This window comes from Rhinolophus sinicus, chromosome 18 (genome assembly GCF_057876585.1).
Source record: "Rhinolophus sinicus isolate RSI-liver-muscle chromosome 18, RSI-T2T, whole genome shotgun sequence".
Classification (NCBI taxonomy): Eukaryota; Metazoa; Chordata; class Mammalia; order Chiroptera; family Rhinolophidae; genus Rhinolophus; species Rhinolophus sinicus.
The window spans coordinates 100,889,736-100,905,420 of record NC_142518.1 but is presented as its reverse complement, the minus strand read 5'-3'; the positions used below and the strand labels follow the sequence as shown (position 1 = coordinate 100,905,420).

Here is a 15,685-nt window from a genome sequence, read left to right as displayed (position 1 = left end):
TTTTTTCAGTTGGTAATCCCAATTTTCCTCTTTCAAACCTTTCCCCTTCCTTTAATTATAGTGCTGCTTAATCTCTGTGTTGCTTCTAGCCCTGTCTGTCCAGCAGTATCATTGAACCAAAGAAAATTATCTGGATGTGGTTTCTGCATCCTTACCCTCCTGAACACACTTGTAAAAATTCAGAATTGTTTTATAAGTGTGTTTTTATTTTTGCTGCTTAAATTATAAATTTCTTGCTGGAACGAGAAGTTATTACCCTCTGTCAGCCTAATTGCTTGGCCCTGCATTGTCTGACATCTTTTGAACATTTCTTAAAAAGCCTTTAAATTGAAAGGGGTAGATTAGCCTGGGGGAAAAAAAATCTTCCCGCAAATTTTGACCAACAGGTTAATTATGTCATATTCTTCCTGCCAACACTAGCTCATTTTGCCAAAGAAAGCCCTGTTTCTGTCATCTTGACACCAAGTAGATCTTGTAACCCCTGTAAGGCAATATTTTCAGGAAATAATGTAGGCTATATCTACCTGATCTGTTTGATCAAATTTGCCCACCAGTTTAGGCACAAAATTGGTTTATCTGATTTTGGAGAAACCTATTGAATTGATAGAATCCAGTGGATGTCATCATGCAGACATAGGGAACTAAAATGATTATAGTGGGAATATCTTCAGTAGTTAGATGTATGAAGAGTGGCTTCATTGATACAAGTCAGTATCAGCCCCAATCAAAAGCAATAGATTGTCAGTGGCGTAAGCTGCATTGATACTTGGCATCCAAGGTCAGTCAGTGTACAGTTAGGTGGTCAGAACTGGCCTTAACTGCCTGCTTCTGAATGCCTTATGGCTAGAACTGCACCCAATAATGTTAACCTAGCTAAGACTGCCTTAGTCTACTCTTTAATCCTCCCAGTAGATCCACAACTAACTCCCTCTACCCTGGTGTTTAGTCTTAGGATGGTAAGGTGACATTCTCTTGCCTGATTATACTTTAGTATCAGTTAAACAGGGGTGGAACAGATCAGTAAAACCGGTTCCTCCCAGAAGGGCTCAAGTGGCAATTTGCATGAAGCAAAATAAAAATAAAAATCACAGTAAGAAGTGGTATGGTGCCTTGTTATAAAAGAATTTGTCTGGGAAGGATCTCTGAGATGCTCTTCCATTGTCCCTATTTGGGAGTACACTTTGGGGTGCTCCTAAATGTTTTTCTTAGTTGGAGTAATGGAGCTCATACTAAGTAATGGCTCACACCCAGCTTCATGTTCTCAAGATGATATGATACAAAAATCTCAGAAATCAAAACCTTCAGACATACTATCTTATCCTCTTCTTTAGGCCCTTTATTTTTTTTTTAAATTAGATACTGGCTGGTAGTGACTTTTACATGAATCAAATGGCCAGTAAATATTTTAAATGTTTTTATCTAAATTAAATGGAGGGATGCCACGAAGCAGTCATAGATAAAGATTTAGAACATTTTCTTTCCCTGCAAACAGCAGATTCCTAACCTCTGTTGAAAGCATAGAGTTCTGAGCCTGCAGTCCTTTTTACATAGTAGCCATAGAATGTTGCCAGGGATTCAGCATGAAATTTGTTTGCCATGGGTTGTGTACATGATAGGAGCAATTCTAGTAGCTTGGCATGCTGATGTGCTAGAACAACCAGGGGAATTTCCATCATCACCTTCATTCATTCAATCATTCATTCATTTATTCCTGCCCACAATGAACCAATGAATATGCTGAACCGCCTAATGATGAACATCTCTCTTTATATCCAGTGTCTGAAAGGCTGAATGGTTTTTCAGACTCCATGGGATTTTGAGAGTTGCAGATGAGACAAAACATTGTGGCCACTCAGCAGTGCTGCCACTTTTTTTTTCCTTGTGAGGAAATGCAAGAGCAAAGTAGTACCTATGAATGCATAAAGGCCACCTAAAACATGGCAGCCACGGCTATTCTGATAAGTCACGTCTGTTTACATAAGGCCCTATGTGGCTATATCAGAGAGGTGGAGTCCACTTCTAAGATAAAGGAGAAGGAATATCTTAATGAACAACAGTCTGACATCCGGGTGACTTCCTGCTTTGTTCAGTATCCCTCGTTAAGGCATTGGCCTCGTTTTAAAGAGAGGCAAAAGATTATTTTACACTGGGTTGACCTCATACCTGACCAGGTTGAGAGGGATAAAGGTATGGGATAAAAGGTATATTCCTACCTAAAAGTAGAAGATCCCTTGACTTCCACCAGTAAGTATCTTGTATATTTGATATACACTGCATTTGAAAAAGAAGCTAAACAATTTACATTTCACAATTACAGAAGCAACCTTCTGGTGAATTCCATTCAATTCAACACATTCCCTGAGGGTCCACTGTAAGTTCTTAGGTTGGTGCAAAAGGAATTGCAGTTTAAAAGGTTAAAATCAATTGCAAAAACCGCAATTCCTTTTGCACCAATGTAGTAGCTACTATACTAGGTGTTGGTAATTCAGGGAAGAATCGGATGGGGCCCCAGCTCACAAGGAGTCTTCACTCTAGTTAGGTTACATAGGGGGATTCAGAGGGAACACTTTTGTTAGCAGGTATAAATCAGAATAGTAGACTCAGTGATACGGCTCGTAGGTATTTCAAGGTCCCAGTCGCTACTTCCTGAAGCCTCCAGGAAAAAGGCTGGTATGGCGGCCTCCATCACAGCTGAGTTCGGTAGCATTATAAAGGATTCTGCGATCTTCAAAAATAGGTTCCCTCAGTCATTTAACTCAAGGATGTTAATGCTATGTATTCCTTAGCTATATTTTCAGCAGTGTGCTTCATTGTTTAGCTAAAATCTCATCATAAAGGATCATGGGGCTTTTCTGTAGGTTATAAATTGACAAAGCCGCACCACCATACTGCTAACCGAATATAATGAAACTGCCACTGAGCCCTGAACAGTGGAGTAGCAGGATAACACTTCACAGGAAATTTCAAGTTTAGGATTTTTGGTATTTCAAAAAGTTGTGTTCTCTAAGCACAGTTATTTGGCTATCTCTCAATGAGTGAAATGTACCTGGACTTTCTGGCTAAGTGATATAAATACCACTTCCCATTTCTGGTGGAAGAATGTTCCCCATATCTTTAATGTAAGTTTTCCCATGTAAACCACCGCAATCAAAAGGAAGGTTTGACTTTGCCTGCTAGACATGGAAACACTATAATCTAAAGGGAATGGACCCAGCAACATGGCGATGCCTAGCATGGGATGTCTGCACAAACAAGGAGAAATATGCCATTAGATAGGAAGCTCATTCAGAGTGGAAGACAGGAAAAGGAAGAATGTCAGCTGTCTGAGCAAACTTCCCAGAGAAAGCACTGGAAATTTTGGAAAATACAGTTTATCCTTATAATAACAATGGTGACAATTATAATTACTATTGCAATGCTGACAGTGTCATATGACAACCATGGGTTCTGAGGATAATAGCCCTGTGAACTGGGTTAGACCAAAATAAAGTTGAATCTTAACGTTGTGGCTGTTGAGATGGACCTTTATGCATTGGCCTCTTTGACCGACTGCCAATGGAGCCAGTGTCAAAGCTCTATAGATGACTGCAAAGGAATGTGGAAATTTCATACTGTTTTAGCTCATTATCTCCGTCCTTCTTACCTGTCTCCCCCACCAGTTGCTAGCTGTATCAATTTTTGATAGCTTTTTAGATGCTTTTTCCATGCTCTCTACTGCCTTCTGTACTTGCATATTTCCTTTTTTTTTCCTTTATAAAGTAACCTAATCTATAAGCCCCTAAAATTTATGTTTCACAGAAATACTTTTATCTCTGACGGTTGGGTACAAGGTTTTGAGCACACCAAAATGTGCTTATACAATCTTAACTGTATTAAACACGGGGTGCGGGACTTGCTATCATGTTAATCTTGTAAAGTTCTGGCCCACAAAATAGAAGACAGAGCAATTATAAATAATTTTTTAAGAAACTAAATATTTATTTAGCTTTATACATTTGTAATTTGCATGTCACCAATTTGCAGGTAAAATATTTTATAAAATTTTAACATACTTATGTTAAAATATATGAATAAATCAAAGTATTTGCCTTTAAAAGTTTAACTGTTTATTCGACTCTGCTGGACATAAATGTTACTTTAACTGGTTTCTCTTCTTAAGCCTGTTTTCATTAGTCACTAAGTAGCAGATATGGGTAATTACCAGAATTGTTAATCTCATCCCCATAGGTAACCACTCATCTTGTGGTTTGCTTGGGCACTGCAAGAACCAAGTCTGTAAATTAGCTTATAACTTCAGGCACAGAATAAGTAAGGGAAAAAATAACCTTTTAGGTTTTCTGATTGAACTTTAGGTTATCAATGCTTACTTTTTCTGGGTGTTTTAAAGGAAAAATTCATAGCTCTTTAGCCTACCCTTTTAAGGAGGTTTTTGTAGGAAAAGGAAACCCATCAAATTATGTTAGAATAAAGGACGTTAAGCATTGGCCTAGAGGTAAATGGGACTAAAGCGTGATTTCACCATATATTTTCCATTTGTGTTAGTTTTGATTAGGTTTTTAACCTGCAGCTGCCTAAGGGCTGTCAGTGTCCTTCATATTGTATCTGTGCTGTTGAACAGGGGAGATTACTCACTTCAAGATGGATTGGTGATGGAGCCTGGACATAGCTCTCTGACCCCATGGATTTTGAACAATGTAGCTGAGTGAATTAATGATTAGAGATAAGCCTATTTCAATGAGAAGCTTATTTTAAAATTATTCAAAATAGTCAATTTTCCCATTAAGAAAATAATTTTAAAGTGATATACAGAGAAATAGTAGTTTGCACATATAATAGACTGTTCCTAACTCTTAACTCTACTTTGACTTGTGAAAGTAACATCTTCAAAACTAACATGTCATTTCGACTTCAAATTCTCAAGGTTTCTTTTTAAATGTCTTACATTTCAGAGAGTATTTACCTTTTTTTTTTTTTTTTCGGTTTCTGCATTTCTCTTTTTCCTACTGCAATTTTCCACCTTTTGTGCAATTGTGAACAAGGTAACGAAACGCCTCCCTTCCTCAGGAACATCTACTGTCTTCATGCTTTCTCAAACTTCCAGCAATCACAGTTTCTCTTGGAGTGAATAAGGTGATTTCCTTTCTTAATGTACCAACTTGCTTGCATTCTCATTTGCTTGACACCATTTTCTGATTCTTATGAAAAATTACTGCTCATGCCTCATTTTTGTTATCTTCCATTGATACTTAAGAGTATTTTGTCATTTTCCTTTAATCATTTGTTCACCTTCTCAAACTGTCACACTGAAGAGGAAGTGATTTACAAAAACTTGAACAGTAAGTCTCTGGTCCCATTGATTCCTAGTGTGCAGTAGAAGCCACGGCGGGTTAGAACTAATCTGTTCACCAAGACAGGAATGTTTTGCACAAATTTCTCTGTGTTCGATACACTGACAGCACTGGCACAACTCTCAGAGGTGTTCACCAAAAGGAGGGTAAGGTTTACTAATCAGACCATACTGACTCATCCACCACATAATCTACCAGTGTCATTTCAAAAACCCTAGTTTGCCACATACTACTACTGTCTGTATATTTCTACCATGAAAACAGTTCAGTTCCAGTTGGAGACTTTCTTAGGTCTTGAAATGTATTCATTTAAATGTTATGCATTTGCTATCGTGTAATCCTTTGTTCTTTGGCCACAAGAGTAGTATATAGGAAATTATTTTTTTCTTCTATATTTTTATCACCAGGTAGGTTAACCAATCTTCAAATTCTTTAAGTATCTTTACCTCACTATTACAGAGAAATCTGAGCTGTAAAAAGGCATCTGACTCATTATCCACCAGACCTTCAGTCAGACCTCTTCTTTTACGAACATTCTCAGACGAATCTAATATATTGTAACAGGTACCTAGCGTTAAGCGGGCTGGCTTTAAAGAAACGGATTAACAGCATTATAAAGAAAAAAAATGAAAATATCACTCTCTAAATTTTCTCTGCTGTTGGTGTGGTGAACTTTACACTCTTCTTCGCAAAAGTATAAAGATGCATTACTTGGAATATGGGGAAATACACATTTTAAATTTGCTAAGCCCCCAAAATTTTAGGCATTTTCCAGAGCTAAAGGGTGTAACACAATGTATTTAATTTGTAAAGAGCAAGTAGTGACGGCAGTGCCGTCATGTGAAAATGCTCCTTAATACTGATCAGGAAATACAATTCAGATTTTAAAACGTGATTTGGAAAATTGAAAGCAAATATTCCAAAATTGCATCTGTATAATATCAAGTCAGTTTAGCATTGCATGTTCTTTTGGGAATTATGTGAAAATAATTCAGTGTGTTTGTATCTCCATGTGCTGTGTCTTGTGTGTTTGAAGGTATATACTTAATGTCCTTGTAAATGTGTGATCCCCAAAAATGTATTAATGATCCAGTCTACTGTAATCACTTTTTAATGTCAAGTTTTATTCAAGCTAAATGTTTCGACTTTCAGAGGTAAAATCTTTCCTAGCCATTCAGGGGGATGTTAGGCTAATGATATACACTGCTTCATAATTAATTTTTCCAGAAATGAGTAAATTCATTTTCTTCCATATTCTGTCATTTACCCCCAAAAATATTTGGGAGGCATTGATATGCTGGGGGAGGACTCTTGAACTTAGAATGACCCTCCATGTGTTTTCTGTTTCCCACTGCAGTGGCCTCTGTCACCTCAGACCTTCATAGGTCTTTTCTCCATCCATGGGAATTTAGAGTCATTCATGAATGAGTGTTCCAAGCTTTTCTGCTTGGAAACAATTCGAACCAGCTTAGGGCTGGGCTGTCTTTCATGCACACGTAAAAATTAATGATTGTTGTGAAAGAAATTGCAGGTCCGTTCACTTGGAAACTAACAACTGTGGCCACCTGATAGGCCCACTTTTTCGTCAGCTATCAGCTTACCCACCCTCCTGCAAAGAATACATACCGAACTAATGGATTGATTCTGTTGGTTCGTCCATCTCCTGCAGTTCATCGCAGTCGGCATCTGCAGTGTTCTTTTGGAAGCCAACTCATTTTGGCCTCACTCAGCATCTTCCCCACCCCCCGCCCCCATTTGGAGCAACTCATCTGCTTATATTTTCCCTCGGTAATGAGTCTGCTTCCCGGTAGCCTTCAAAGTCTTTGACCCTTTTGTTCCAGATAGCCTTGTCTTCGGCTGTGTGGTGCTATACTGTTTCCAGTTAATCTTGTATCCCCCTGGATTGCTTTCTTCACTTTGTCTGTGGTTTGGGGTGCTAGGCTGGGTAGCAGACACTGCTGCTGCTTTTGGCCTCTCCAGGGCCTTAACTCCTATGATACCTAACAGAACAGAGGAAGTTGTATTTTTTTTAACAGTTATTTTATTTCAAATGTAGTTATTTCTTCCAGGAATGTATTTTCATGTGGCAGTATTTCTCCTCCAAGGAAAATATTTGGCAGTTAGTTTAGCCCCACTGAGTTTGTCCCTTGGTGTTGATAAGGGAACGGCATGACACATTTTAGAAGTTCACGATGTGAATGGCAGTCTTATTTTGATTAGAGTCACCATGACCCTGCTATCTGAAAAACTAATAGGAGACTATGGAACGTAAAAAGGAATGGAAGGCACTCGAGAGGACTTCTAGTCCAACCATGGAAAGGAAGGTGCACGAAAATGGGAAGGAAATAAACACCCTTTGAAAGCCTTCCAACATTCAGATTTTAAAAGGTTGGATTTTAAAATGGAGAATCGGAGTGAGGCTCCCGCCCTTGACATAGGACTTGTACTTTTCAACATGCCTGATCGCCACTCAGGGATCAGTTGTCCTGATGTGCCCCATCCCGATCGTAGCATCTGATAATGTTTAGAGGACAGAAAAGAATGTACAGGTTTCTTAGGGAAATTTCTGTGGGTTTTTTTCCAAAAAGACAATGAAGAAGAAAAACCGAAGAGTCGGTTGACTTGTAGACACATAATGTATGATCTACCAAAAAGAATATTAACTTCAATATTATAGGGAGGAAACCTGTTTCTTTCAGTTAAGGAAAAATACCTTCACAGCAGTCTTTCCAAACTGATTACATCTTCGGACTTTGTCAAAATTAACACATCCAGAAAAACAGTCATTGATTGATTTCATTCAGCGTGTCCTGAGCATTCGCTGTGTGCTGGCGATAGAAAGATAAAGAAAATGTCCCCGTTTTCAAGGAGCTCACAGACTAAAGGAAGGGGTCTTGGTGAGGTACGCCTCTGCTGTGGTGGATGGTCCTCGTGGTTACAACTATTAGGAGAACCCTGGAGCAATCCAAAAGCAAAAAGCAAGTCTGAATCTATTCAGCTGACAAATTACAAAAGGGTTAAAAACTGGTTCTTGTGTCACTTTCTTCTTCCCTGCATGTGAATAAAACTTGGCACTTGGTTAAGATGGTTGCTTTACTCTCATAACAAAACTTACTACTTGATTGACTTACTACTTGATTGATTTTTGAAAATGCTAAACAGATGGTTTCACATGATTATTATTAAGGTAAACCTTTTAACTCTGTACACTTTAAATTTTTCAGAGTCCGAACTTTGAACTGCCTACATTGTTGTCCTACAAGCATGTTGACAGTGGTTACAGCTAAAAAAGAAAACATGAAGAAACAACTACAAAAAGCTATCATCTCAGGATACTCAATATGCAACCAACTAAACCACTCTTCTGTCTAGTAGGGTTCAGAATAAATGTCCATTGACATACCAAATGACTCTCTTAAGCATTTACAGTTATTGTAAGTAGCCATTATGGCCAAAGCTCAAAGTTATGAGTTGTATGAAAGTTGAAAGCAAGAATATTTAGAATTTCTGGCTTTAGATAGAATAATAAAACTACCAAATGGGTGCTCTTTTAACCCATGAACTCTTTGAATGGATTTAAATACAATAGTATAAAATAGAAGTCATGCAATGGGAATGGATAGATTTTGCTAATATTTCTTTTTTTGCCTGGCGGAACAAATAGGCTATTTGGATCACATTTCTTGTTCCTGCTGAATGGTAATCTTAAATTATTTTTTCAAGCATATGAAAAGAATACTTGAAAGTACAAGAAGACTAAATTATATCAGTGCAACAGATAGAATAGTTAATCCTTCCTGTTCACCCACGTGCTAATTTTCCCTTGATAAAATATCCTTGCCAAAAAAATTCCTTGAGCACTTAATGTGGAAAGAATGTTAATTCAGGGTATTTTTGTGAGAATCCCAAAAAAAAAAAAAATACTTTTTGTTCTTCTGAATTAATGGGTTTATGGCTACTAGATTTGAAAATGAAACATTGGCAATCGCTTTAGTCGCCCCTCAAAGTAGTTTTACTGGGATCTGAGGTAAGGTGGGCAAAACCATAGCTACAAAGTAGTTTTACTGGGATCTGAGGTAAGGTGGGCAAAACCGTAGCTACATAAAAGTAAAGGTCATTCTGAACATCCATCTTTTATAATTTTTTGTAGAGAGGAATAGCTTATTTCAAAATGAATGGTTTTTATTTGAAAGAGAAGAGAAGAGGCTACATTGGTTCATATATGCAGCACATTTTTTTTTAACTTTCCAATTTGGAAGGAAGGATTCACCCGAGACGTTTCAGCCTGCAGAGCCGTGACTCTGAGCGTGAATGTTGTTTCTCAACAAACTTGGCTGCATGATGAGCTAACTCTAAACTATGAGAGTCACCTTCGTTAAGTCCTGATCTTACTGGGCCAGAAGGAGGTTTTAGCCTCCTAATGAGTTCACTTAAAACATAAAAATAAATGTGAAATGTCTTTATTACATGTTAAAATTTAACGCTTTTTTTTTATATATATATAAATGACTACATTTGATTTCTAGGTTGAAATGGTCTTTTAAAAGTGTTGTCATACCAGTTTCCATTTTTGGTTGTCTTTCTGGCATGCCTGTACTCTTAGTAGTGTTTATATTGTACCTTGATTTGGGAAAGTATTGGATTCAATCTATACCAGTGTATTTACATAGTCCATATGGCACATTTGATTCTTCCATATATATTTTGTGTGACTGTTAAGATGTAGTTTTTCTTAAATTCTAGAAAGGACATAATTTCAGTTATCAGAAACCATTCCATCATTCCTGACCCATTTTCATGATTCAATTTGTTTTCATCTATCAGTATTATTTTTGAATATTTTGTTAGGTTATTCACGCCTTACCTAAGAGTGCTGTGTTCTGGTAGCCCGTACCCGAGGCAGTCTGCTGAAAACAAAGTCTACATATTCTTTGCCTATTCCAAAGAGCTAAACAATCAGACCCAGGAAAGCTTTTAATGTTTTGTTGTTCTTGTTCATGTTCGTGTTTTTATACTTGTTGATGTATTGTTATTGTTGTTTTACATAAGAACTATGGGGACTGTGAATACAAATGAGAGAGCCGCAGTAGATAAAGAGCCTTGTTTAAGGCAAAACCATTGGAGATTTGACATAATCAGAATATCCATGGTAGTGGAAATACAAAATCCTTGCAGCCAGGAAGATGAGTAAGGGGGATTTAGAGTTATGTCTCAGCTACACATTACACTGCAGTTCAAAATCACTTGAAAGAGGTATTTTATAAATGAGCTTAAAAAATGGCTAGCCTGGGGTTAATAGGTGGAATAACTTGAAGTAAGCCATCCAGTATGCCTAGCACTGTAACCACCTTATTTTGTGGCAGAGAAAGGGGGAAATATAAGGATAGAGTTATATATCCATCATTTGAATAATTTTGAACTACAGAATGTCCTTGTCATTTTACAACTGTTGTCCATTGTTTGAGGATGTTACCTACTAAACTGAAAACATAAATTCCATACCTGTCACATTAACACCAGCAACAGTAAAAATAAGCCTAAATTTGCAAAATTCACAATAACTTACTGATAGAATTTTTTAATAACATGCAGTATACAAATGTGCAGATTTTATGCAAGTGTTGACAAAATCATTTTTCAGCTTGCAAAATGGGACTGCAGTATTGCATTTTTCACTAGAGCAATTTTTTACATCTACGTTGTTGCTTTCTATAATGAATGTGAATGCCATCTTTTATGAATGCAACTTGCCTTTTTCATCACAAAAATTTTTGTTTGATGTAATCAATAAACTTTGGTATGATATGATTGCTATTTTAGTCTCTTTTTTGGGGAAGGTCTCAGTTGGACGTAAAAACAATATGGAAGCAGTTTGGTGATGGGAAATAAGTTTCTAATTTCCTCTTTGCCTGTACAGATCACAGAAGATGGACAATTTCTGTATGCGTTCAACTGGCATTTTAGGACAGTACCTAATTTGGGGAGGTTATGGTATTTGCAGGAGTTCTGCATAAGACTGACATCTTGTTACTGCATCGATACAAGTCCAGCCAGATCAGCAAATACATATTGAAAGTCTACTCTGCCTTGCAGTGTGCTTGCTGCTGCCCATGCATTGCATGTGGCGTGATGTATGGTCTGTTTCTCCATCCCATTGAAATCATTTGACTCTTAAGTAGCCAGCGATGCAGGGATTTTACAGAAGCTCGAAACTTGGTCCAAAATGTGTGTGTGCACCTCTCTCTCCGTTTCTTTTTCTCTTCCCCTCCCCGCTTCTCTGACATTGCTCAGCCTGCATCCAGGGTCTTGTGAAAGTCCCTTTGGGAAAACCCTGCTCTCCTTGACTGCTGAGAAACTGAAGTTTCTCCACTGTAGCTGGATACATTACATTTTTACACTTCAATCTCTGTTTTTGTAGCCTTTTGTTGTTGTTGTTGTTAAATGGGAAATGTGCCGTATTTGGAGGTGAGACCTGCGTTCAAGTTTCAGCTTTGTCACAGTCATTTCCCTCTCAGTCCTTTCCTCTCACCTGTGAAATGGTGTCTGGGGAGTGAGGGGTGGTCAGATGAGGTAAAGAATCAAAATTGCTTTGTAGACTGTCATTTGCTTAATCAGGTGAAAGTGTTGTTGTTTTTGTATTAAGGCTTTTTGTACTGCTTTGACTTTTTAAATGAATAGTTGTCATTTACCAAATCTTCCAAGCTGTGTCTTAGATTCTTTCTACCTTCTTGGAATTAGTCTGTTCAGCCTTCCTTCCCTTCCCCCATCCAGCCTTGTGAGGAGCTTCCTCACGGCTGAGCCTGCCCAGGATTGGCCAATAAAGTAAGTATTGTGAGGGTCTTGAGTGGTTTGGCCTCTTCAACGAGAAGCACATGCAAAGGTTAGGGGCTGAGGTTATCACTATGGTTATTCAGTGAATGTGTCCAGAGCTGAAGTGTGGGATGCATACTAATGAAGCTTGAAGGGCCGAGTTCTGGGAATAGTTGTCAGAAAAGAAGGGACTTAATCATTTCACGACTTTTTTTTTTTTATTAATTTGACACATTTTTTTTCCAAGCAACCAATGAGGCAAGGGAACGTGGGCTCAGTTCCTAGTATGTGGACCCTTTGTGTTGAAGAAATGTTGCCCTGTGGATCAAGCAAGCCATCATCTCGTGGACCTTAGGAGCAAGTGCTAGGAGCAGGCCTCTGGCTGAAAGAAACAGTGCACCCACCTCTTTCTTGGTGGGCTAGAATTCTTGCTGGCGCTGTCTCTTTGGGTGGGGAGGGACAAAGGACGCCCATGGCTACAATGCCTGCTGCTCCTTTGGTCTCTTCATCGATTTGCAAGAGCATATTTCCTTCCAGTAAAGCCACTAAAATCCCAATTCATACTAGCTAACCTGTATACAGCACTTCCTATGTGCCAAGGCACTGTGGTAGTAACGTTACATGTTTTCACTCCTTTGATAATTCCAGCAACCCTTATGAAATAGGTATTAACATTTCTCCTTTTGACAGGTAAACCAAATCAAAAACCAAGGTCACAGTTTAGTAAAGCCAGATTTGGAACCCAGGTTTTCTGACTAGAATGCGTGCCCTTAAGCGATCATTGTATGATCCCGATGGCATGAATAACCATACAGTATCCCTACAAATATAAAATACTAATATTAACCATGAGAGAGCATCAGACACCCAAGTTGCGGGGTATTCTGCACAATAACTGGCTTCCAGTTGTCAAAATTAATCAAGATCATGAAAGGCCACGACTAAGAAAAGCCCAGAAACAGACGACATGATCCTCAGTTGGATGGTACACCAGAAATTGGACATTAGTGAGATTTCTTGAAGTATGACTATGGCATATATATTATATACAATTATATAAGTTATAGCAATGTTACTTTCCTGGGTTTTATGCTTGGATTATATGTTATGATTTGGAGAATCAATAGAAAGTATATGGGAATTCTTTACTATTTTCACAATTTAAGTCAAATTATTTTAAAGGTTAATTTGAAAAATTAAAAAGTTAAAACAATGACACATAGAAGTAATAATGGGAGAGAACATTAAATTGAATTTACTGTAGAAGACTAAAATATAACTTATTACCTAATACCGTGTTTCCCCGAAAATAAGACCTAGCCAGACCATCATCTCTAATGTGTCTTTTGGAGCAAAAATTAATATAAGACCTGGTCTTATTTTACTATAAGACAAGCTCTAATATGATATAATATAATTAATATAATGTAAGACTGGGTCTTATATTAATTTTTGCTCCAAAAGACTCATTAGAGCTGATGGTCAGCTAGGTCTTATTTTCGGGAAAATACGGTATCTGCATCTGCATAGTGCTTTTCGGAATGTTTTTATATACCTCATTTCATCTTCACAACAGCCCTCTATAGAGATCATGAAACTTTAGATTCTTACAGATGAAGAAGCTGCCTCAGATAGGTGAATGGTGTTGCCCCCAGTTCCACAGGACTGAACCTGAGTCTGACACACGGGTTTCCCACTACACCACAATGCTGTTTGGGACTCCTAAAGCATGTCCTACCAGATTCTAGAACGATTAAAAAACAAACTTCACTGCAGTTGTTTTCCTGGGAGCCATCAGTAAGCCGTCAGTTCTACTCCAAATCAAACCATGAACAGGAGTCATGCCAACAGTCTTAGTGTTGAGGTGGGTGGGGTGGGTGTGCTCATAATGCTCCAGGCCCAGGTTCTTCCTATTGTCCCTAAACTGGGCTTCCCTCAAGTACTAGTACTGGTGTCGGAGGCGTGTTAGCCTACCCCTGCTTCCTGCCATCTGAGTGAGAATACAAGCCAGCAACCTCCAATTTATGAGGCATCAGGCTAGTCACCTACCGCTGGTATCTAAAGTACTTACTCAAAGCAAGAACATGGAGATAATGCCAGCAGTCCGTCTCAAACGATTTACCCCACTGCTACCAAAATCTGGTTGACATGACTTATTCAGCATTTCCCAAACTGGGCTGTATGAAAGTAGAGCCCTGGGAAACGTTATTTGGTTTTCTTGAAAAAGTGCCTTCCCTGGTTACATAACTTGGGGAAGTTCTGTGTTTGATTGTCTCCTGTTTGAAAAGTTACAATATATACTAGAACATTCAAGTCTCAGAGATATAATAGTAAAGCCATTTGATTATGTTTACCCCATTATGCTACAAACACTGGACCACAGAACCCATTTTGTATAGCCCATCTAACAACAAATCATTGGATACCGGTTTTCCATAGAATATACATTGGGAAATAATAGCTAGGTTCTCAACACTGGTAAGTATATGAATCACACTCTCCTCCCCACTCACTTGGAGTTCATTTTCACGATCTGAGAAAGATTTAAATGAAGATAGTTTTAAAGCCAAAAGCATCAGTCAAGGTCCATACTGGAAAACAGACTATTCCATGTATTTAAAATGGAGGGAACTTCATACAGGGAATTCATTACATATGTGATGGCAGAGCTGAAAAGCCAACTGAGGACTCCGCAAAGCAACCCAGAGATTAGAAAGAGTAGGAAACCAGAACCACTGTTAGGCTGGGGGAACAAAGAGGAAGTAGAGATCCTGGAGTCTATGACCTGGTCACTTGGCAAAAATGGGAATCACCACAGGCCTATCTGGCAGCTGGGGTCACAGTCTCGGCTCTTGTTGGAGGTGGAAACTGGCTTCTCCCACCTGTCCCCCGATTTCGAGCCAGTGTCTTCAATTGGCTGGACCCAGCTAGAAGCAGCTAAAATGGGGAGCCTGGGAAACAGTTTGAAGGGGTCACTCCCCACCCCTACATTGCACAGCAGGGAAGGGTGAGGATTGTGTCGGAGGGAAAACAGGCCCAGAGCTGGCACATCATGCGTTTAAGGAGTCAGATTCAAATTTAATGTTCTAATTGAGTATATTAAATATAAAGATGAAACTTTAAGGAGCTAGATTTTAGCCCTTTATAAACATCACCCTTTGTTTTTCCCATATAAAGAAAATAAATGTGGAGGCGGCCGGTTAGCTCAGTTGCTTAGAGCGCAGTGCTCTTAAGGTTGCCGGTTCGCTCCCCACATGGGGCTCTGAGCTGCACCTTCCACCACTAGACTGAAACAACTACTTGACTTAGAGCTGATGGGTGCTGGAAAAACACAAAGTTTTTTGAAAATTTTTTCTACAAAAGAAAAATGTGGAGAAACTAATCTGAACTCACTTCTGTAATATATTTAGTGTGGTACAGATGATAAATTTTTATGAATGCGTAATTAATGGAAGTGGAAGGCACTTGTATAATACTGCCTTCTCAAACACACTTTAGCGTTTAAAAATGAGCTAAATGAAGGAATA

General features: G+C 38.5%; 1 protein-coding gene across 9 annotated transcripts in view; it reads left to right on the top strand.

The window, feature by feature from the left end:
* Positions 1–11,153, top strand: part of ATP11C (ATPase phospholipid transporting 11C (ATP11C blood group)) — a 165,583-nt gene extending 154,430 nt beyond the window's left edge. For 6 of the 9 annotated variants that reach the window (XM_019750470.3, XM_019750469.3, XM_019750468.3 and 3 more), the window contains 2 exons: positions 5,808–5,912; positions 8,573–11,153. In XM_019750470.3, the coding sequence (XP_019606029.2) occupies positions 5,808–5,909 (102 nt within the window). In that variant the 3' untranslated portion in view covers positions 5,910–5,912; positions 8,573–11,153. The remainder of the gene's footprint in view (positions 1–5,807; positions 5,913–8,572) is intronic. The other 3 variants (XM_074324311.2, XM_074324314.2, XR_012493555.2) reach the window with 2 other exon arrangements.
* The last annotated feature ends 4,532 nt before the right edge of the window (positions 11,154–15,685 follow it).